General features: G+C 41.0%; 1 protein-coding gene across 1 annotated transcript; it reads left to right on the forward strand.

Moving 5' to 3' along the window:
• The first annotated feature begins 2,624 nt into the window (after positions 1 to 2,624).
• Positions 2,625 to 23,104, forward strand: aldh3b1 (aldehyde dehydrogenase 3 family, member B1). Its single transcript, XM_088437388.1, has 10 exons — positions 2,625 to 2,922; positions 7,525 to 7,688; positions 7,822 to 7,932; positions 10,188 to 10,308; positions 12,599 to 12,684; positions 14,219 to 14,300; positions 17,678 to 18,070; positions 20,568 to 20,731; positions 20,825 to 20,924; positions 22,262 to 23,104. The coding sequence occupies exons 1-10, from the start codon at positions 2,886 to 2,888 to the stop codon at positions 22,447 to 22,449; spliced, it is 1,446 nt and encodes a 481-aa protein (XP_088293514.1). The 5' UTR covers positions 2,625 to 2,885; the 3' UTR covers positions 22,450 to 23,104.
• The last annotated feature ends 1,642 nt before the right edge of the window (positions 23,105 to 24,746 follow it).

Raw genomic sequence — 24,746 nt, forward strand, 5'->3', positions numbered from 1 at the left:
GGTGACTGAGCCCTTCTATTCTGCAAAAATTACAGTTCCTCAATTAAAAAAACAAAAACACAGTACAAGCATTGGATACGCTACGCCCAATGTCAGGTATGACACACTCCGTACAATTAGCGTAATCCCAAGGAAAATATGAATGACGAACAAGATTTCAAAGCTTTTTTTTAATTTATTTTAATTGTTTAACCGTGAGTGTAATTTATACTACAAATAACCAAATTCATAAATCACAGTTGCATTACTATTTTATGAAGTATTATTATACACATAAGTGTGTCACATTTGCAGGAGTTAATTTAAGCAATGAATCCAAATGCAGAATTATATTATTGACACTAGATGTATCCCAAGGGTACTGAATGAATCTTCAGGTAGTCAAGCACTTTATGACGCAATGGTTCACGAAGGTTCAAAGTTTCAGAAAGCCTCATTTTGACATCACTACTTACACAAACAGGAACTGGGTGGCAATAGTAAGTAATGCACGGAATGAGGAAACAATAAGGAAAAATGCCTAGCAAATACAGATCATTATCCAACGGCGTCCCTGTGCTCCGGTGGCACGTACAATTGTGTTCAAAATAATAGCAGTCCCTCAATTGTAGCAAGATAAATCCCTGTTTTTGTTCAAATTCCAACCTATATACTGCACTGCAAGTGAATTTCTGCAGGGTATAGAAAACAAGCAGATCTAACAGGCCTGCCGTGCATGCTTTTGATTCTGTGAAACCGAATGATTGACTGAAAGGGGTGTGTTCAATAAAATGGCAGTGTTGAGTTCAATTAGGGAAGGCTTTCATTCGGTGAATTAAATAAAGGCAAAGGCATTAAATGAAGGCATTCACTCGGTAAATTAAAAGGTGTTTAAACAAGCGGTCCTTATTTGAAGATCAAGGCGATTGATATTGAATATGCTGACTGTGCATTTGTCCGGGGGGGGGGGAATAAAGTAAAATGAGTCGTTCGAGAAACTTTTGATGAAGAGCATTTATTTAATCAAGAAATCTATCAAATGGGCAAACCTACAAAGAAGTGCAGAAAATCTGTTCAGCTAAAATGATATCAAACGCTTTAAAACGGCACCCAAACCAGAAAGACAAGGAAGAAAATTAAAATTAGAGCTGCAAGTAGCTACAAAGGACCCTCGCAGCCCTAGGCACATTGGGGTGTATGCACATTGGGTTATCCAATGTGTGAAATTGTGAGAAGTTCAAATGTGTGATTTTTTTTTTTTTTTTTTTTTTTTTGTAAGCATGTACACCCGAGCCATAAAGAGTTTTGTCACTTGTGGTGAAGGAAATATCAAACACATATTTTGATGACCCGCTCCCATCATATATGTTGTCAGATCATCACGATTTTTGGCTGAGTTGTTACCTTGAGTCTCATAATGGTGCACACCAAATATGAAGTTGATCGGGATCATCATTAAGGAGAAGGAGGAATTAGTTTGAGACCTGCAAATGTCCAAAAAAATGGCCAAAATTGCCAAAATTCATTAACTAGTGTTCTGTACGTCCTAGCATATGGCTGCCACTGACTTTTTTTTTTTTTGCAATAAAGTAATAATTTTCATCAATTTCTTTTAGTTTCAGGCAATTTGGTGCACTTGCTTCTTTATTTACGTTTTAGACCAGAGGTGTCAAACTCATTTTTGTCGCGGGCCATTTTGTAGCGACAACTTCCTTCATTGGGCCGATAAGTTGAGGAAACCAAGTCGATTTTAAATTGTCTCATAGTATTATTACTGTACACAGCAAATTGATGGCTTAGTTGTTTTGAAATCAGAAGTAAAGCAGTCTACTTTGTTCATTTATTGTTTACATTATTGTAACGGAACAAATCAAAAAATCTCAACTTTATTTTTCATTATACAGGACAAGCTAAAGTTTTGGAACAGAGTTTAGCAAGGGTAATGGAAACTTACATGATTTGCTTTTGCGGGCCACAGAAAATGATGTGGCGGGCTGGATTTGGCCCCCGGGCCTTGAGTTTGACAAAATGTTTTAGACTAAGCTGTAACCCGTATAAACGCGATAAAAATAATTAACAGTTGTTGAATGTTGATTTATATTGCGTTTTTCTGTTGTTAATGTTAAAAAGGATACATGTGGAGGTATACTTAAGCAATTTTCATCAATAATAATCTTATAGTCAGTGCATTGACTATATTTATACTTTTCATGCATGTTTAGGCCCCCAAAAATCCAATTTTCTCCAGAGAATAATAATAATGGTAATAATAATCCCGAGAACTACAAGGGGGACCTCGCAGTGGTCACTGATAATGACACTGATAATGACTCAAATGGATTGGAGAATAACCAAACTGACAACGACTCAGCCAATGATCAGCTCCAGGAGGATCAAAGGAGATCTAAACTTGCCTGTGAGCGCAAGTGCATGCGCATGTGATGCAAATCTACCAGCAAGAAGCCCCATTGTTTAAAAAAAAAAAAAAAAAAAGACATGCTGAGGTGGTTACAATTGGCCAAAGAGTAACATAGCCCTTTGCCTTTGAGTTTGAAAGAAAGTACTTGATCTAACAAAGATAAAGGACAGGTGGCATAAGGCTTGGATTTGACTTTTGACACTGTTCTATGAACCTTTTGATTAAATGAGGCTCCTGAGTTTTTTTTTGTTCTTTTTTTTTTGTCTACTTTACAGACACGTTCCATGAGAATCACTCACTCTTTACAAGTGTGGACCTGAGCAGATCTCCATCTGTACCCTACCTGGGCGCTCACACCCGCCGCCACAGTTTCACTAAGTTGCAAAACTCGCTTGTCAAGAGCCAGCACAAAAAAAAAGTTCCACCCTTTGTGTTTATCCGAAGAAATACAACCGAAAGACCAACATTAGTATTTTGTGTCTCAAAAATGAAGAACTCATCTGAAACTGAAGTCCCCCAAATAGGTTGGTGCAATATTTTATTTATTCAAGGCTATCATTTTAATCGAAAGTACGAGCACTTAGGCACTTTAGGCACGTTCCAATTAATATCCTTACTGAAATGCTATATTTCTGTTTTTACTTTTGATGACAAGTTGTGTTTTTTTTTGTTTGAAAAGGAATGGTAGGGATACAAGGCTAAATCAGTTCAATACATTCCTTTGAGGAAAGCAAAAGCCAGTATGTTTTTCACCTGGGCGACTCGGTGGATGAGGGGTTAGCATGTCCACCTCACAGTAAGGGACACGAGTTCAATTCCAGCTGGCTCCTGTGTGAAGCTTGCGTGTTCTTCCCGAGCCTGTGTGGGTTTGCTCCGGGCACTCGGGCTTCCTCCCACACTCCAAAAACAAGCATGGCAGGTGAATGGGACACATCCTAAATTGTCCTCGTATGAATCGTTGTTCGTCCCTGAGTACCCTGCAAGGGTTGCAACCAGTCCCCTGTCTAACTGCCCGAAGTCATCTGCTCATCAGCGGCTCTAGTAACTTCTATACTGAAGGTTTAGAAAATAAAAATGCGAATAGCATACCTCCTTAAAACAAACTGGGTCAATTTCACATTGTTTAGCGAAAAAACATCATAAACAAAATGCTGCTTTTGCTTTGCTGGCATCATAGCCTCATTAGCAAGCAATTGTAGACACAAGGCCTTTTGACAAATTTCAATATTATTTGATTTAAAAAAATATATTAACTCATTCAATGCCAGAGACGTATTTTCGTGGTTTTTCAAAGAGTCCAGACAATCGATATTTAAGTACATTAAGGACATTAATTTCCAGATACTTAAGTATTAAATCGATACTTAATTATCTGTGATTGAATGTCTGGGATCTTCAAAAAAAAACAAAAAAACGTGAAAATACATTTGAGTTAAATTTGTTGAATTGAACGCTTTATTGAAAAGTAATGATGACTTTAATAATTTAAAATAACATGGAATTACACAAATATATATTTTTTATTAATAACCCAAATTATTTCTCAGACTGCCTGCAGTCAGGACATGGACCCCGGGTGTCCGCGGACCCTTCTTTGAGAACCATTGATATCGATGATATCAATGTCATCATTTTTCAAATATACAGATCAAATGCTATAATACAAATTTAAGCGATAGAACTGTCAAGACAAGAAAGGACAACATATAAATGAAAAAATAAAGGAGGAAAAAATATCCATCCATCCATTCATTATCTTTGCTGCTTATCCTCTCAAGGGGCAAGGGCATACATGCCTAGCCCAGCTGTCTTTAGAAAAAGGCAAGGCATTCCCTGAACTGCTTGCCAGACAGTGCATACAAGGACAAATAACTACTCACACTCACAAGCGCTCCTAAAGTCAAGTTAGAGTGCCCAATATACTTACCCTACGGGTTTTTGGAATGTCGGAGGAAATGGGAGTACCCGGAAAAAAAATAAGAATAAACACAGTTACGGGGAGAACACACAAACTTCATACAGGAAGTGAAACCACAACCTCCGAACTGGTGGAACATACTAAGCAGTTACCAGTGCACTTAGGAATGAGGGCAGACTACCTCAAACCTTGACTGTACTATTTCAATTATTTTTTATTTTTTTTGCACAGTGTCTCTTTACTGGTGACGATTTCAGAAGCTCAAAGGTGGTGCGCAGATCTCTCTTGAACATCAAACTGGCAGGAGATGTCTTTGTGGTTGGATGTGGAGTGTTTCGAAAGTTTAGCAGGGATTTGTCTGATGCAATCTTCCTTGACCTTGTGAGGCTTTGAAAGGGACACGGTGTAATGCCGCGTTCAGATGGAGCGCGTCGTATACACTCTACGCGAGGCGTTTTGTCACGAGCTCAAGATGAAGTTCACTTTTCACGCAACGGTGTCGTTCGAGGGGAGGGGAGGGGAAGAGAGTGAGCTTGCTGGGCACGTTACAGTGGATCCGGAAAGGAGAGCATTGCTGAGAACTTTCACTTTTCCGGGATGTGGCAGAGCCAATATTTATTCCGACAGCACCTTTTATTCTCCTTTTTTTACAATGCATGTCCCTCGCTTTACGGCAATACTCGTCAGCCAAAAAATAAATAAAATAAAAGTTTCAATGTCGCAATCAAGTGGCCGAAGTTGCCGCTTGCGTGTTAGCCAATCCGGTTCCCTGACCTCGTGTCCCCATTCAGCTGTTGCGTGTTTTCCCTAATTAGTCTTCGTGTATTTAAACCCCCTATCTTGTCATAACAGTTGTTGGGCCATTGCATATCCTACCAGGCTGATGTTGTTTCCTTGCTATCCTTGTCGTACCTCGTATTTTCCAGTTCCCAGATCACTGCCCTCTGTGATTTTACTTTATTTCCCAATTTTGCTTCTACCCTGCCTGGAGTTTTGTTCCCTGATTACTCCTGCTTTATTTGTCATTAATCTTGCATTTTTGAGCACATTCCCTCCCGTATTCCTCGCATCTCTGGGCCCACCTTCCCGCACCTCTGCACTCCACCATGCCCCGTCTTGACACCCTGGAGGGTGTCCTGGAGAGTACTCTCTCTTGGGACTCCCTTTTTCCGCTGGGGGACTTAAATGCTCAAGTGAGCATTGAAAGTGAGTCCCGGAGGCGCGTGAACTCCTGATCGGAACACTTTCGGTGTTCTATTACTAGACTTTGTGGTTGTGGTATCGGATTTCCGACTGCATGTATTAGACACTTGTGTGAGGAGAGGAGTAGAGCTGTCAACTGGTGGTGTGTTGGCTCCGATGTTGGGGAAGGATGCCGGTCCCACCTGGCAGACGCAAATGTATTGTGAGGGTCTGCTGGGAATGTCTGGCGGAGTCCCCACTTGGAATTTCACTTCCCACATCCAGCAGACTTTCTCTCACGTTTCAGGGGTGGCGGATGACTCTGAGTCTACGTGAACAATGTTCCGTATCGCCTTGAGGCGGTTGATCGGGGTTGTAAGGTATTGAATGCCTGCCGTGGAAGAAATCCTCGAACCTGCTGGTCAACACCAGTGGTAAAGGATGCTGTTAAGATGAAGGAGTCCGATTGGGCCTTTTAGCTGGAGGCGGATCTGTGCACCGTCTGTTCTGATGCCGTTTCTGTATTGGTCTGTTGTGGAGAAGTAACTGAATGCTAAAATATCACTCTAAAATATCACTGGTCTATCTACATTCCTAACCCATGGTCATGAGCTGCCTGTTGATTATGTGAACAAGATGGAATGTGAACAGGATGAGTAGAGTGATTGTGGGGGGACGGAGATAAAGTGCACACAGCATATATTTTATCTGTCATGGATAATGATGATGATGGACACTGGGTCACACCACTATTTGAGAAGAAACCTAGCAGGGCTCCGCAGCAGTAGCTTGCAGAGCTCCTGTGCAGTAGATGGGCAGAAGTTGCAATCTAATGCCGCCTCATCTCCCATGGTCACGCCAGAAGCTGACCACGTGTCTTGTAGGCGTGCTGAGAGCAAACACACACACACACACACACACACACACACTTTAGAGGCAGAGACAGGAAAAGAGAATGGTACAGCTTTGGAAATGGGACTTTTACCTAGATTTGTTTTGTAATAGATTGGAATACTGTGGTTTTGTTGTTTGCTACGAGGCTTCACTTTACACTTCTGGGCGCTTCTAATATGACCGCGGCTCTTTGTGGGACTACAACAGTATAAAACTTACAGTTAGTGTTCACAAAATGCCAGTGCTCTGGAATGCTCTAGCCATGGACGTTCGTACTGCCACTTCAGTAGAAATCTTGAAATCCTGACAAAAAAATGCATTTTTACACTCAGGCATTTTGTTAAAGGGTCTGTCAGGAGGCAAATTCCCCAGATGGGGTTTTCCTTCTTTTGGAAGTGTTGTTCAGGGGACACAATTGTGTATTTGTAATGTTGTGCCATCTGTGATTTCTCCTCACCTGTGAAGCCCTTTCAGACTGTGGTGATTCAGAGCTATACAGTTAACCTGACCACCCATATTTTTTAAATGTCTCTCCTCCAGCACGCACTCCTGATTCATATGAGGAGCTCAATCAGCTCATTTGCAAGTTCTGTGGAAGCCTGATACAGATACTGATCAGATGCGTAGAGATCACGGAAATGATGAAATCATGCAGGATCGTGGGACTTGAGGTCTGAATGCTGAAACCGAGCCTTACAACTGAGAATGCATTTCCATTAAACTATTGGCAAAACAAGTTGTCATTTTAAATTCAGTGGAACTATAGACATCTGCTCAAAGTATTGTTAGTTGTTAATAGTTTACTTGACTTGTTCCTGTTTTATTTCCTTAAGTTTTTATTATTTATTTCTGATTGATCTGGTTGAATGGTTCAATGTGGTTGTGTTTTAAATAGCTGAAATAGCTATATATATATATATATATATATATATATATATATATATATATATATATATATATATATATATATATATATATATAAAATTATTATTATTACAATTAATGTATAATCTAACAAAGGTTTACACAAACTCAATCCTAACAGCTGCATTCAATTTCACATATATCTAATGGAAATAGAAAAGTATATCTCTAAAAGCAGATTTATTTTTTTTTTTTGTCTGTGTTTCAGGTAAAAAAATGGACCGCAATACCGTGGACCGTTTACGTTCGGCTTTTGTTTCTGGCATGACAATTTCAGAGGAGTTTCGTTGTGTTCAGCTCGGTCAGATAAAGGCCATGATCCAAGAAAATGAGCAGGACATTTTGAATGCATTGCACAAGGATCTTTGCAAGGTAATTGTGATATGAAGACATGCATATGTATGTTCTATGTACAAACTGATACAGAAATATGACAAATGTGCATCTATGTTTTTCACTTTTATAATGAGTGCTCATTTTTCTTCAATGCTCTGTTTCCTACCAGCCCAAGTTTGAGGCAATTTTGTCTGAGATTGATATAGTGATCAATGAGCTTGACTACACCATCAGTAATCTCAAAAGCTGGATGCAGCCTGAGTATGTCAGTAAGAATCTTGTAAGTTTTCTTATTTTTTGTTTTTGTTAAACCTGTCCTGTTCATCTTATGGGGAATGTTTTTATTTATTTGTTTGTTTGTTTGTTCAATGGGTTGTTAAATTCAATGTGTGGTCTGGTTTTACCACAGAAATATGAATAACCACTCTTTTTCATAAAGAAGTGGTTTTAACCAGCTCTGCTGTTTGTCTGATCAGAATTGGTTCAACTAGCCTCTGTTATCTTTGCAAGTAGCGGTGTCTTCAACATTTAGTCAACATTCCTACTCTTGGCAGTCACCCTTTGACACCTATTACGAACCTAAAAATTGTTGCACCTGTCTTGTCCCGCTGGAGTTTCTGAGGCTGAATATTCTTTTGAAGTATATGACATGGCGAACAACACTGTCTCTGGGCTACCAGAATTTTGGGAGTCCAGCACTGTTGCGGTGTTCACACAAGCAGAGGCTCACTTTGCCCTCCGTGAAATTACAGACGACCCCACGTGCTACTACCATGTCGTGTCACGCTCAGGAGTTTCATAGCAGCCAGGGCCATGAGCTTCATCATATTGCTTCCTGCATCCAACAGATGTATGCTGGGCTCAAGTCATACTTGTTCAAGGTTTTTAAACTCTCATGTCAAAAGAGCCAGAGGCCTTCTTGCGATGCAAAGACTGAGTGACAGTAAACGATCGGAACTCATGGAAAGAATGCTGAACTTTTCATTTGATGTCAAATGCTGCTGCACGTTCAAATCAGGCTAGCCAGCATGAGCGTTTAGGAGCCACATGGGCAGACTGGGGAAGTGGACCTTTTCTTTTTGGCCACAATAAAAAACAAACAAAACAAAAAATCTGCCGTAATACCAACTTTTGGATTGTTTGAGTTTCTCTGGATGTCGTCCGGACTGAAACACGGTTTGGTCTTTTCGATGGTTGATGGACTCAGTGCTCAGGGACACATGCCTTTCATATTTGTTTACCTGAACAGTATCCTTGTTGCCAGCTCCTTAGTTGAGGAACATGTTTAACACCTTGGGGACCTCTTCATTAAGCTCAGTCAGAAAATGTCTGGTGTGACTCCATTCAATTCCTTGGACACCTAATCAAAAAAGATGGAAGTAGTCCCTATGCTGCAGACCTTCTACCACAGGTTCATCCATTGGGGCACCACACATCATGCACCCCCTAAAAAAGGCACTCAGGAGTAAGACCACATACCACGACGTTGACAAGAATATGGAGAGCGTCATGGTTTTTGAGGAAAAAAGAAAGCGCAGGATCAAGGTCCGGGTTTTGGCCTAGCCACACCCTGGTGCCATGGCTGCCCTCACGATAGATGCATGCGACGTTCCCGTTGATGCTGTGTTTGAGCAGGTGGTAGATGCCTTTAATATGAAGTTCATTACACAAGGAGCTGCTTGTCTTTTGGCAGGTGAGCCGTCTCTTTCATTTCTTTCTGGAAGGCCGTGAGTTCACGATCTTCAAAAGCGTCATATGTTCTCCATGTCCAAATTGGCCGAACCGTTGTCCGCCTTGCAAGTGCCAATTGTTGATTTTAGAGTTCACAACAAGACATCAACACATCATTGGCAAGTCCAACATGATCACTGAGTCACAGTGCGCCTAGGTTTGGGTTATTCTCACAGAGATGGTGACCAGTCCTCTGTCGCAACTTTCGAGTGAGAGTTCAACCACCGGCCTAGGTCTGGAGAAGATAGCGGTCAGTGTTTCAGGAATCAAGCTGTGGTGTGACATCTCCATGGTTTGGCCCAGTCCCCTGTTCAAGTCAGTTGGCAGCAGGCCGTTTTTGACACCATGCATAGCCTTTCCTACCATGGCAGTAAAGCACATGTTAGGTTGGTCTGAGAAATTTGCTTGGAGAAGACTAAGAAAGGGACATAAATGCCTGGATGAACTCATGTGTGGCTTGGCTCCTTGAGAGCCATTTGTCATCCCTGAAATGAAATCCGACCATGTCATCGTCAACCTCATGACTAATAACAGTGAAGTCACGAGGAGACAACGGTACTCACCTCAACCTGCTCTTGCCTTTTTTATTGTTTTTTGGGTTTTTTTTTTTTTTGGAGGGGCAGACAATTTGTGGTATATGTCGGGCATGTATGACATGCTCTAGTTTGGTCCACTGCGTGCCCTAAATGCTTCTTGCCCTCTAGGCTTCCTTGTCACCGTGACAGGAAATGTAGCCTCAGAAAATAATGTTCATATTTCTTATTATTTTTTCCCAAGAATGACTGTATTTCTGTTGGGTTTCAGGCCACAAAAATGGATGACTGCTTTGTCCGAAGAGAACCATTAGGAGTTGTACTTATCATTGGGACATGGAATTACCCCCTGCAGCTACTTATCTTACCCATGATTGGAGCCATTGCAGCAGGTATGATATACAGCCAAACATTTTAAAACTTACTATTAGTTATACATGACTCTAGGTGTCTGCAACCCGCAGCTCCAGACACTTGTCTATCTGCCATGGTGTTACAGTGGACACCGGGTTTACGACGTCCCTGGCTTGCATTTTTTTTTCAGTCTACCGCTGCATTTTTTTCGTCCCCTCTTTTACGACATATTTTTCGCGTAATGACAACCTCAAACATGCTGGTTAGTGTGCATGCGTGACACTGAGTCGCTACAAACTCATACGTCTATATAAGGAGTCCCGCCTACATCACTAGAATGCTAGTCTGCTATTGGTCGTCGGCGTCATGACTCCCTAAAATACTGGTCTGCTATTGGTCAGCGTCGGAAGCACTAAGATGCTGTTCTGCTATTGGTGGGTATCAAGGTTTCCAAAATGGCAAACCGATAACTTTGTGCACCTGTGAGTGCTTACAAAAACGTATTTATAGTGCATTTTAGTGCTTGATTCAAACTTGAATGGGTTAGCCACGGGTTCCAAGATTACGAGTGATGTGAAAGAGAGAAGTAAGAAGCTAATTTATATGGAAATCAAGAAATACGAAGAAGTCTATGCTAGACTAGGCTACCCACACTAATAGAATACGGCCATAACAAGCTCTTATGGGATTCAAAATATAAATAAATCCTTTCTATATTTTTATTTATGATATTGTATACATGTATATTATATCTAAGTAGCACTCACTATACTATTTTGATAACAATTTTTTAATACTACAGTTCCATTTCAATAACATTTTCCCTCTTAACTTTCCATCTCAAACTTAAATTTAGCAAATTAGGCACACATCAATTTCCATTATCTTGAATAATGGAATAATAATCCTAAAATCCCTTGAACAAAATAGTTGAGCATTCATATCAACAAAAACTATTCCCTGTAAAGAATAAATAACCAAGTCTTACCATTTCCTGGTACCACATTTTAATTCATCTGTGTTCTATACAAAATATGTATTTTATGAATAAACGGGAAAAGTTCATAGACAGTTTCCATTAATTTCATGCAATTTAAGGAAAATGGTATTTTAGTATACACAGGAGTCCAAAAAGGAAACCCATGTCCTTAATTTATTTTTTTCTTTTATTTTTTTATTTATTCATTTATTTATTTATTATTCTCAACAATATAATTACAGTTCACAAGGACCAGACCAGACCGGCATGCAAAACAAAAATCTACACATAATTGACACTGTTTTTAAGCTATCCAGCAAGTCCCAGTGTTGACAGTGATGCATTACAAAATTAATGTAATTACTGTAATGCATTACTTTCTACTGTAACATGGTAATGTAATAAATTACACACAAATCATATTGTATTTGTTACAAATGAGAGTAAAGTAATCCATTTTTAGCCAGAATGCGGCCCCACCCCTCCCTCGCCAAAAACACCGCAAGATTGAATGAGAAAATTCAGAGGCAAAATGTTTACTAGCTGATCTATAACAGGTTGAATATAGACAATATGTACACAAGATGGACATACAACTATTTCTTTCAGTTTTTCAGAGATAAAGACAAGAAAAATATAATCGGTATGGGAACTTTGTGTGCAACACCTAAAAAGCTGTCCACTTCAGAAAATAGGACCAGTACATTGACAAACAAATTTAGAGCGGGGCCATAGTACCATGAAATTAGCAAAAAGAAAACATGCGGAGGATTGCGCTCTCTCGCTGAGGGACACTTAGGACTTTGTATCTTGTCTTTTGTATCTTGTCTTTAAAGATTTACAGTACAACACAGATAAAATTATTTGCGCTGGTTTTAGGCTCAAACCAACCTTTCACTGGAATTGTAATGAGCTACAGTTAGAATGGAAAATTCATATTTACAGCTATGGTGGTGAGTACAATTTAAATACATTAATATTGTAATGTAACAAATTACCTTGAAATGACAGTAATAAGTAATAAATAATGCATTACAGTTTGGGTATGCAGTATGGACGTTTTGACTAAGCAACATCATTTTGTGCAAGTCGCTTAGCTGATGGGAATGATTAGATTCCTACATTGGACTTATTCAGAACATTGCAATGGCAAGATAGATAAGAAGGAATGCTCTGTAAGGTGCAGATGAGAAGGCCAGAGTCGGGCATCCTTAGTCTTCTCTTTCCAAACTATTTTTGTCAAATAATTACTTTTTGTGTACTCTCTCAAAAATATTTTTACATGGTATTTTTTTTTTTTTTTTTTTTACTATTAGGAGTTGTCACTATTTTTGTTTGTCTCCAACCAGGAAACTGTGTGGTCATCAAACCCTCTGAGGTCAGTGCTGCTACAGACCGGCTGATATCAGAGCTTGTCCCCAAATATCTGTCACAGGTAAATAAAATTTTGAGGTGATGGGGAAACATTCCTTGTAAATGTTTATTTAAAAAAAAAAAGTAGTGTAAAAGAAGTAGTGATCCTTAGGTGATGGGGAGGGAGAATGCTTTGGCAAGTGTACATTGCAATGTGTGTAAAATCAAGGGGAAGACATGAATTTGGAGCCAGCCAGACCCCCTAGTCAACGTGTCCTGGGTCATGCCCACGCCCTCCTTCCGGTGAAACATGCCTGGAACACCTCACCAGAGGGCTGTCAAGCAGGCACAAAACTAGAGCCTGAGTCACCTCAACTGGCTCCTTCTCAACCTGGTGGAGCAGCAGCTCGACTCTTGAGACCCCCCCCGGATGACCGAGCATCTCACATTGTCTCTAAGGGAGACCCCTGATGAGTGAATGCATTTTGACAATCTTGTATTCGGTATCTTGTTCTTTCAGTCACAACACACAGCTCGCGACCATTGGTGTGGGCAGGAATGTAGATCCTCTCGTCAATTGAGAGCTTCACCTCTAGGTTCAGCTCCTTCATTACGATGACAGACCAATGCCGTGTGTCATTGCAACATTGGGGGGAGGAGGTGTGGAAGATGTGGACCCAATCGCAGAAAAAGCAAACAGGAAACTAAATACACTCAAAACTGACGAGACAAGAAACACCTGGGCAAGACAATTGGACCAGGGAGCTGATTGGCAAAAACAGGGGAGGGAGGTAAATGACAACAGGTGCACGCAAGCTCACTAACAAGACACTGGCACAAGGGAAACAGAAACATGAACTAACATGAACAAAACTCAAACACCCAAGAACATGATAAGACGTCAAAACCCAACAAAAGCCCAGAACGGAAAAGAAGATGAAACCCTGATACCAAACCAAACACAACAAATATCACAAGAACATAATATGTACAGAGTCTGCATTACAGTGGATACTGCACTGATTCACTTGTCGATCTCCCCCTCCATCTTGCCCTCACTTAACTCTTCCACTTGGGGCAGGACCTCATTCCTGACCCAGAGAGGGTACTCCACTCTTTTTCCGACTCAAGACCATGGTCTCAGATTTTGGAGGGCGCTGATCTTCATCCCAACCGCTTCACGCTAGGCTGTGACCTACTCCAGTGATTGTTGATCATGTCCTGAGGAAGCCAACAGCACCATATCATCTGCAAAAAGCTGAGATTCAATACCGGAAGCCCTCAATTCTTGGCTGCACCTTAAAATTCTCGAAATGAAGTCAACTTACTGCCGGCAATGTGAACCAAACTGTTGACAGTCAAACGGCCACTATCAGGGAGTTTGGTACCCCTACTCTTGCAGGACCCCCCCCACAGAACTCCTGGAGGGACACGGTTGAACGGTTTCTCCAAGTCCACATAACGCAAACATTTCAATTGTGTGTGGAAGTGGAAACTCCAGAGTGAAGGGTGCTGGAAGTCGATTTTGTGCATGTATTGGAAAATGCCTATACTTAATATAAATACTTGCGAAGTAGTTTTGTTTTGTTGCTCATGAGACATTTTTCGTTTGACAGGAATGTTATGCTGTTGTTAACGGTGGAGCAGAAGAGACCAAGGCACTTCTTCAGAATCGCTTTGACCACATCTTCTACACAGGTTACGTCTCCTTATTAGTGTCTGAGGACCAATCACTCTGAGGTCTATAATATTTGACTATAACTTATTATTATTGTTATTCTCATTATTATTATTATTATTAATCAGAATCTTGGCCACTTTTAATTTCCTTTCAAATTATGCTGCACTTTTGAATTTTTAAGAGATCGTGTTTACTATGGAATTGAACAGAATAGCTTTATTTATTGCACAGCAGGTATACAACGAAATATCTAAGTAGATTTAAATCTGAACTATTTTATTTTACCAAAATACAATGTAAGAAGCTTGTATATGCCTTTAACAAAAATAAATGTCCAATGTGTCAGTCTCCCAACATGCCAACATCCTAACATGTCCAGGACTGCAAGCGCCCTTTAAAGTTCCCTGCAGTTCTAATCAAGCAGAGACCACCATGAAGTTCTTGTTGTTTCTGTTAAAATGATCAATATTTGGGTCAGAGCAGTGAGGTCCCTATTGTTGCTGGGGAAATCAGAAATTATTTAAGTTTATGGAGTTATTTATTCATTTGGGGGTGTTGAACATGCACAAAAACTTATAAAATGTTACACTTTCATCAAACCTGTTGAAATGTTGTAATTTATTGTTGGAATACAATGAAAACATATTGACCCTGTAACCACACCACCTAGAATTGAAAAATGAAAAACAATCCCTGTACACTTGACCTACTGGACCTACAAAATTGGTAAGCACATGTAGCAACAACCTGGTAGGATGTGCAGAATGTGAGCTATCAATTTTTGAATGTCCACTTACAGGTATTTACAGGGCTCATACTTTTTGCCCCATTGTCTTAGATGATTATTCAATTGACCTCAACTTTAGGGTGACATGGGGAAAAATTGACTTTTTGAAATACTATATGACGAAACGGGGCATCAAATTTTGCATTCCATGTTTCCGTAGCCTGTCATGTCCTGGCATGGTGGAAGGTTGTGAACCCAATTGCAGGGAGACCGGAGGTAACGTGTACTCAGATTAAATACAAAGTAAAACCCAAAAAAATAAACTTTCAACGGGAGAATAGACTTAGATTCGGAAAAACAAGGGAATCTAACTCATGAAGGACAACTAGGAACTGGGAAAACACCTAATCAACAACAGTTGCAGACGCTGTACATTATCAACAACAGTGGCAGACGCTGCACCAATCTGCCTGGCGAGCTCCTGCTACCCTTACTTGTGAACAAGACCCCAAGATACTTAAAATCCTCTACTTGGGGCAGGACCGCATACCACGCCACCCTTTTCCAAATGAGAACCATGGTCTAGATATAGAGGTGCAGATTACCATCCCAGCATCTTAACGCTCAGTTGCAAACAGTTGTAGTGAGTTGGAGGTCACGGCCTGAAGAAGCCAACAGCACCACATCATCCGCAAATCCGAAGTCAAAATGAAGACACATATAGACTGGTTGGGCAAACTCCAAAGCACACTCAAGGATCCTGCCGAAGGTGTAGAGCTGGTCCACAGTTTCACGGACAGGACGAAAACCACACTGCTCCTCCTGAATCCGAGGTTCAATCTCTGATGGCCCTCCTCTCCAGCACACCTGAATAGACCTTACTGAGGAGGTTGAGTAGTGCCTCCCAATGTTGAAGACTCATTTCAACCAGGAAAGCCCTATAACATCCAGAACCCGCGAAATGAACTGGGGTCTTTTGTCTGAAACTGTATCAGAAGGGATGCTGTGGAGATGAAACATGTGTTGTACCTTAAACCTAGCAGTCTCAAAGTAAGACTCAGAGAGTAAGTCTCAGAGTAAGGCAACTTTGTGAGTGCTACAAAATGGATCATTTTGGAGAACCAATCCACGAGTGTCAGGAATAACAACTTACTCATAGATACTGGCAACCAAGTCACAAAATCCAAGGCTATATGGGACCATGGTCTGGATGGAATGGGGAGTGACTGAAAGAGACTTTTTGGGGTCAATGTGAAGCCTTGCTCTATGCACAGAATGAGCATTAAGTGCCAATGTTTCTGATGTTATTGTTCGTACCTGGCCACCAGATTTACTGATCCACGAGAAAGGTGGTGCAGCTGATTCACAGGTGCTAGGGCACCTTGGAACCCTCTGCCCACATAAGAACCTCTGGACGCAGTTCCACAGGAGCAAATAGCCTGTGTTTGGGGCATCCATCAGAAATCTGCACAGCATTAGCAACCTTCTCTTCCAATCACCACCAAAGATCCCCAATCACCGAGCTTTCAGGTAAGATTGTCTCTCTGGATCACACTGCTGGGAATCATACATCCTGGAAAGAGCATCCTGCTTGATATTTTTGGACCCTGGGGTCTTATGGAGAAGTTGAAACAAGTGAAAAACAGTGCCCAACATGCCTGTTTCAGATAGAGAATGTGTGCTGAGCAGATGTACAGTATGACAGATTCTTATGGTCTGTGAAACCCTCCAGCCAATGTCTCGCGAGGACAATAGCAATGGTCAGTAGCTCCCTACTTCAGACTTTGTAATTCCTGTCCACAGTGCTGAGGCAGCACGAGAAGGAGCAACTTCGACAAAAAATTGCAAATCAGGCTCGGGGTGTACGAGAACGGGCGCGCTTGTCTAAGTGTACTAAAAGCTGCTTCGACTTCTGGGGGTACCATATAAATGGCACTTACGCCAAAGTTAGCTTTGTTAGAGACTCAGCCTTCCCACTGTAGTTATGTATGAACCTACAGTAGAAGGTAGAAAACCCCAAGAACCACTGCAAATTTCTCCTTGATGTAGGAGATGGCCACTCGACCACAGCCTGGATTTTGTCTAGATGAGCGCATAAATGCCCTTTCCTCACAATGAACCCAGAAGCTGAACTGAAGAGGTAAAGAATTCAAATTTCTCAGTCTTTACAAATGGCCAGTTCTCCAAAAGGCGTTGCAACATCAAGCGAACATGTTGGACATGCTCTTGAGGGTTCCTAGAAAAAATTCAAATGTCATCCAGGCCAACAAAACAAAATTGGTTGATCATGGTGCAAGGTATGTTGCTAATCATGTTCTAAAAAACGGCAGGAGCAGATATTGAAAAATAAACTAATGGTTTATTGAAGTTTTCCACTCATCCCCTTCCCTGATTCTGACCAGGTGGTAGGCATTGCCTAGGACAAGAGTCGACAACCTTTAACACTCAAAGAGCCATTTTGACCCGGTTTCCCCGGACTCTGCCTAACTCAAGTGACCAAGTGGCCTCACGGTCCTAACAGTTTCCAACTAGATAATGTGTGCTAGGCTGCAAATATATTGGAAGATGCAGAGCAAGGTCACAGCAACACGACGTCCTAGCTCAAGTCACTTGTCTAACCATGTATCAAAGAGGCCTAATCTAACAGTACTGACTATCTTGTTTCAGGTTCTCAAGTTGTGGCTCGCAGCATCCTGCAGGCAGCCTCAGTCCACCTGACCCCAGTGACATTGGAGTTGGGTGGCAAGTGTCCATGCTTGATTTATGGAACAGTGACTATTGCAGCTGTTGCACGTCGCTTAGTATGGGCCAAGTTCTTCAATGCAGGACAAAGCTGTGTTGCACCAGACTATGTATTGTGCTCCAAGGCCACACGTGAAGCCCTTCTTCCTGCTTTGTGTGAAACCCTGAAGGAATTCTATGGAGACGATCCTCAGAACTCTCCAGATTTGTGCCGTATTGTGTCACAGCAACACTGGACTCGTTTGACAGAACTACTGAACAAGTCCAACGGGAAGGTTGTCGTGGGAGGACAAAGTGACCAACAGGACAAATATATTGGTGAATTAGTCTTATGTTTTTTCCGAAAGAATTCCATCACTTAGTATTTCTATGCATAAAACAACTCAACTGAAAGCATGCCTGAGTTTAAATCAGGCACTCTCATACTCTCATAATATTTCACAAGTGGAAAGTCTTAACCACTGTTTTTACAGTTATTCAAGATATGAATTGCTTTTGCTTGATGTGACTAAATTCCAGGACAATGCAAATACGCTTTCACATTGGGGGGGGGGGGGTGCAGTGGTTAAAGTTAGGCCAGTGGGACACAGCTGCAAGCAGTCCAACCACCGTCCAGACGAAAATACAGTAAACCATATGTACCATGTACCATGGATGAACTAATGCTATACTGATTTTGTGAGGGGAATGCAAAGCTTGCTGCTTTCATATTGAATTGAGATCTTTCATTTGGCCACCTGTTCCGGGTAAACGGCTCATAATCAGTCCTCTCCTCAGACATGTCAAAGTTAACTGGTAGCTACCCTGAGCCGCCATTTCAAGGCAAAGGCCATAATTGTTGAAAGAAGAGAGCAGCGGCAATCAAGGCTGCGCATAAAGTCCTATCAAAATTCAAGTGATTGGACCAGGTGAGCATTTAATATGCTCACAAACATCTTATCACTGGTTTTATTTGTTCTCACTTTCACCCATTGGTACATATAAATTGTAAATACGTTGAAGTATTGTTGTAAAATATTATTATGTGTATTGTATGATTTTGGCAATTGCTCTAGAAAGCTCAGCTTCCCTTAAAATTCTCCTCTGCTTTACTCTTACAAATGCCGTAAAATATGTACGAATGTGTGCACATTTCATTGAGAAAAAATGCACGAAAATACAAGAATCATTTCATGACCAACTCCTAAAAGTGATTTGGTAGTGGGGGAGAGGAGAAAGTCTTTTCAGCTGTCCTAGTAAAACAAGGTGAACGGCTTCATATAATGATTCAGTCCCATTGTTCCCAGTGTTCAAAGTGAAGAGTTGTTGAAAAGAATCGGTTCATTAGTGAACATCACATCACTTTCAAAACTCAATGGGAAAACTTTCTTTTTTCTCATCCCGATTTCTGTAGTAGACTGCAATGATAAGACATTTTAATATGGAGGGTAATGTCTTATCTTTTTGGAGAAGTAAGAGACAAAAATATTCTGCAGCAAGCCAAACACAGTGACACCCCATGTTTCCATGTAAAAAAATAACATAGAAACATTTACTTTGCTTTTACTTGTGTGATTTTACAGGCAGAATGGATATGGGAATAACTCCTCTAACCTGACAATATACGTATTACCAGAGCTGGGCACTTAGTTAGCATTGACAAACTGTTCTTTGCTGACGGACCGACAAATGAAGGGAATGCAAAAAAATAAAAAATAGAAGGTGGGAAATCGTATTGAGTTGTGGGCACATCTTTTTTTTTTCCTTAATTTTTGACCTATCTCTGATGAGCAAAATGTTTATACCTGCCCAGGTTTAAATAGACCGATGTGTAAATGAGGTAACTCACATATTTCCATTATGTCCCTTCCATTTATTGAATGAAAATAGAAAAATATATGTTAATTTTTTAAACACATATCAATGTTTTCAAATTGTCCCGAGGTTGCTCAGGGTTTGGGAAAAGCATTAATTGGGTTGCTTACAGTATGCTGCATGCAGAACTAAGGAGAACTTGGGAATCAGTTTCGACTATTAACGTGTAGAATGGAAATTGTAGTAATTGTAATCCAAATGATAGAAATCCTCCATTTTATTTCTTAAGTAGGATGTTGTATACATTTTAAATTATGGGATACGTAACACCTTTAACAAAAAAAAAACATCTGCCCTTGTTAAGTAGGTTGTGTTTTCCAACTCAAATAATACAGTAAACAAAGTTTGCTCAACTCCCCCAACCAGTAAGGGATTTTATATACAGAATTCTACCTGGTTGCATACGGTCAACGTCTCAATACCTTTCACTGAGCAAATACTGATAATTTATCAGATGGGTTATATGTGTGGGTTATGGGTGATATGGGTTATATATATATATATGTCTTTGTGAGAACTTCTTTTTCTATGACTATTTTTTATAGTATTCTACAAGTAAGATATTGTTGCTTTAAAATCAACAAAAAAAGAGCCGGTCTTTTGAATGAGTCTTTTTAGTGAATTTTTTGTAAATAAAAGGTTCCCTTTAAAGAGCCAAAAGGTCCCAATCAGTAGTAAGTAGTGACCTACCATTATCCAACAAAATGAGTAAACGTGTTTTCATTGATTTTTTTGGGGGGTGAATATGGAGCATGTAATATGTGGACGGCCCCTAAAAAAAGCAAATATCCAGTTGAATGTCTGGCCAACTGCTCCAGTATGAAAAAAAAAAAAAGCCCCACCATTGGTTAAGTGCTGGAGACCATAGATATCTGAGCAAGAGCACAAGCCTTAGATTATAGATGAAACATATCAAGTTTTTTTTTGTTGTTTTAATTGTTTATTTTCTTTCTTATCTTAGCTCCGACAGTGGTTTGTGTTGCTGAAGATGACCCACTCATGAAAGAGGAAATCTTTGGTCCCATTCTTCCCATTCTGGCTGTTGAGTCTCTGGACAAAGCCATTGACTTTGTCAATCACAAAGAGAAGCCATTGGCCCTCTACGTTTTCTCGAATGAAACCCCTGTAAGGAAACGCACTCTTTTGCTCTTATGACGATGGAAATGTGTCTGTTGCTCACTCACTCTGGTGATCTTTGTTTGTTTTGTATTTTTTTAGGTAATAAGCACAGTGTTGGAGAAAACCAGCAGTGGAGGGTTTTGCTCAAATGATGGGATTATCCACATGTCGCTGCCAGGACTGCCATTTGGAGGTGTTGGTAGGTGTTGAGGAAATACATGTTATCACAGGGGTGCGAGGCGGGGAGGAAGGCAGGCGTGGTAGCGGAGGTGGGGGACCCAAAAGCAGGGAGGCGTCAAGACAGGGACTTCATGTAATCCATATTTATTGGATCAGGGAACGAGGACAAAAGTGAAGAAAACAGGATGGCAAAAACTCTAACTAAGGCGCAGGCAGGCTGGCAAAACCAAAAACAAACACTACGACAGGAGCAGAAGCAGGAACCATATATAAACAGAAAGGGACAGAACCCCTCAAAATAAACCCACTACCCAAAATCCAACAAACCATGACAACATATGTTTTATTCAGTATTTACAAAGGGATAGCAGTGGTTGAATCTTAAGGACTATGTGACTCTAAGAACCTTGACCCTTGTGAGGACAAACTGTTCGTATAATACACTGTCAAAAGTGCCGGAACAAATACAATACAACACATACATCACATAAAACAAGCGAACAAGCTAAAACACAGAAAAGACAGGAGTGTAACAGATGTCAGATTTCAAGGGGTTTAAAGCAAGTGATAAGAAGTTTTTTAGGAGGGATTTACAAGCAGCGAGGGTCTGGGCAAATCTAACAGACAGAGGCAGACTATTCCACAGACTCGGAGCGGCTACTGCAAAGGCTCGGTCGCCATGAGTCATTAGCCCAGTCTTAGACGGAGCCAGCAGCAGCTGGTTGGCAGACCGGATGGACTGTGGTAATGCAGTAGTTCAGTTAAGTAAGGGGGGGGTGCAGGCCATTTAGAGCCTGAAAGGTGACCCAGAGTATTTTCAAGTTTATTCTAAATTATAGGTGTCGAAGTCCAGTATCCTGCACGTTTTCTTTTCCCAACACACCTGATTCAAATGATTAGCAAGCTCTATAGGAGTTTGAAAATGATCCTAATCCTTTGAATCGGGTGTGTATAAGAGCGAGGGTTTGAAAACATGCAGGACGGCCTCCCGGACTGGAGTTTTGACAAATGTTTACTAAAGGGAATGAGTAACCAGTGCGGAGAGGCCAGCACTGAAGTGATGGGCGTGTGTCTCTTGGTGCGAGTGGGGAGACAAGCCGCTGCATTTTTGATCCCGCTGAAGCCGTCTAATGGAGCACCGGTCGGGCCAATGAGCAGGGAGTTACAGTAATCTCGCCTTGATGAAATGAAGCAGTGAATAACACGCTTCAAATCTGCCCAAAAAGACCAAGACGCACACGTGTGTCCACAAAGACCGCATGAATTGTATTTTTACTCGTGTAGATTTGCACAAGTCGTGCAGTTATGCTTTGTTATGATGTCAATGATTTACAATATACTCACGTACCCCTTTAGGAGCCAGCGGCTGGGGCTCGTACCATGGTCGCTGGGGCTTTGAGACCTTTAGCCACCGACGGGCCTGCATGTTGCGTGGCTGGGCTCTGGAAAAACTCAACGGCCTTCGCTACCCACCCTATAGAGACAATAAACTGAGCTGGCTGCGTTGGACTGCCTCAACAAAGTCAACTTGCTTACTTATGTGACAGACAGCTCAAAGATGTTTGTATCGGTTTGTGTGGAAATACGTTTGGATGAACATATTCTTTAATATCCAACTTGTAATAATCCCGTCACTCCATTACTTCTGATGTTCTTCAATTTTTTTAATTGTTCAAATGAATACCTTGACCTGTATTTGATTGTAGTCACTTTGTTGTTTAAGACGTACATAGTGCTCATTCTCATTTTTTCCCAATAGGGAACCAATGCCTTTCCTCTTGTCCACGTTTCTTCTTTTAAGGGCACGTTTGGGGTTTCAATGCGTTTGCACAAAGAGCACACTCCCCTCCCATTCATTTCTAAACACATCTTGTGTTCTAAATCAGCAAATGTTCTCAAATGATGAAACAAACGCACTTGGAAGCAATTCAAGAAGTGAGATTTTAACAGGGTTTCTTCAGCAAATCTAATTGACAGCAACAGTACGTTTTTGTTTTCAAATTAAAAATAAGTTAACTTGAACATGAAGCAACCTATTCCTAAATTGTGTTATGGTGACCCCATTGTCAATTGCTGTATACCTTTGTTATCAGTGATACAATTTTCCTGCATATGAGCAAGAAATAAAATACCTGTAGATGCTGTTACATAATCACCCTTGAAGTTGCTGAATAAAATCCATGGAGACATACCACTACATATGTTGTTCCAAGGTTTAATAAATCACACACCAATGGCACTGGGATCTTTTGTTCCTCATCCCAAAATGCTTTGTGCTGTTTTTGGGGTTTTTGGCTGAAAAATATTACACTGGGAACCACTGTTCTCAACCACTCAGCAACTCATGCTTGTTCTCATCTATACTAACTGATGCACCGTGTCCCCTTTTGCAGTTTCATGCCGGGCCACACAAGACAATAAGTTTAGTTTGATTTTTTTTTTTTTTTTTCTGGAACGTATACGTCAGCCCCCACACAACCACCTACCCCAATGATTACCTTCTGAGGGACAATATTGATAGGGCTGGGTGATTATATGTTTGGAAAAAGTGATCCGAGGTTGCAAGCTGTGAGCACATTTACCCGATCAGACACGGCAGAATTGTGTGTGACGGCAGCCAGTCCGGCTTTTTCTTGCAAGTTGAAATGAACATAATCTACAGTACTGTCTTTTTTGTGTGGTATGGAATAGTTCAACACACCACATGCTAATAACTAATGTGTTCATTCAACTTCCGCAGACTTCCTCACACAGACGTATTAAACACACATGCACACACCCACACACACAGATCATTCAACCATCACATGCACCAACCACAATCGTGTGCGCTTCACGGTCCGGTCGGAAAACGTTCTCAAAGAGAATCAAAGACTTATTTAGAGAAATAACAGGAAATGACATACAATGATCTGTTTTTTCTTTTAACTTAGTGCAGTCTCTCTGCTCCCTGCTTCAGCCTCTGCTTTTTTTCACTCACTGTATACTTATTTAAAAAAAAGATTGGCATTGTGTTTCTAAAATGTTTTGCACTTTACATTCTGTTAGCTGTTAATTGCGACCCATTTTGGAAAATATTATTGTCTGAAACAGGAATGAAATTAAATTGAAATGCTCAACATAGCCATTTTGACTGCAGTGATGCTGGTGATTTTTGGCAGCCTTTAATCACTGCCAAAGTAATTGCCATTGAGCTTCTCACCTGTACCAAACTTCTTTGGTACTGAGTAATACGAAGGGCTACCATTTTATGTGGAGACAGCGATCATGTTAATGATTTCCCACAATAATTAGGGAACAGCTATAGTAAATATATAAATCAAGTGTAATATGTAATATAGATGTAAATTATGTGTAATTGTTTGTAAAATTCCTAGAAAATCACAAGACCCCATTTATCTGGGGTTGGGTCACGGCTTTTGCAGGGAAGGCCAGATTTCCCTCTCCCCGGCCCCTACTCTAGCTCCAGGGGAATCCGAGGAATTCCCAGGCCAGCAAGAGTCCCCGTGGGTGTCCTTAGTCATCTCCAGTCCCTCCTCTGGGTGGGATACGCCCAGAGGACCTAACCTAGGAGGCATAGCAGATGCCCGAGCCACCTGAACTGGCTCCTCTCCACATACAGGAGCAGCAGCTCAACTTCAAGTCGCTCCCAGATGACCGAGCTTCTCACCCTGTCTCTAAGGGAGAGCCTCCAAAATCACCATCAACCAAAATGAGCATGTTGCTCATGCATGCTCTGCAGTCAAAAGAGCAACAAAAAGGCATTTCAAAATGAATGTTTTGTTTATTGGGGGCGGCCGTGGCTTAGTTGGTGGAGCGGGGGTATGGCGTTATATTTGTG

Source organism: Hippichthys cyanospilos, chromosome 16 (genome assembly GCF_059441005.1).
Source record: "Hippichthys cyanospilos isolate Australia breed blue-spotted pipefish chromosome 16, RoL_Hcya_1.0, whole genome shotgun sequence".
NCBI lineage: Eukaryota > Metazoa > Chordata > Actinopteri > Syngnathiformes > Syngnathidae > Hippichthys > Hippichthys cyanospilos.

Bases quoted from the DNA above. Each gene is read 5' to 3' on its own strand.
- aldh3b1 (XM_088437388.1), top strand. From the start codon at position 2,886: ATGAAGAACTCATCTGAAACTGAAGTCCCCCAAATAG. The intron at 10,309-12,598 runs GTATGATATACA...GTCTCCAACCAG, and splicing joins GATTGGAGCCATTGCAGCAG to GAAACTGTGTGGTCATCAAA. The intron at 18,071-20,567 runs GTGAATTAGTCT...TTCTTATCTTAG, and splicing joins CCAACAGGACAAATATATTG to CTCCGACAGTGGTTTGTGTT.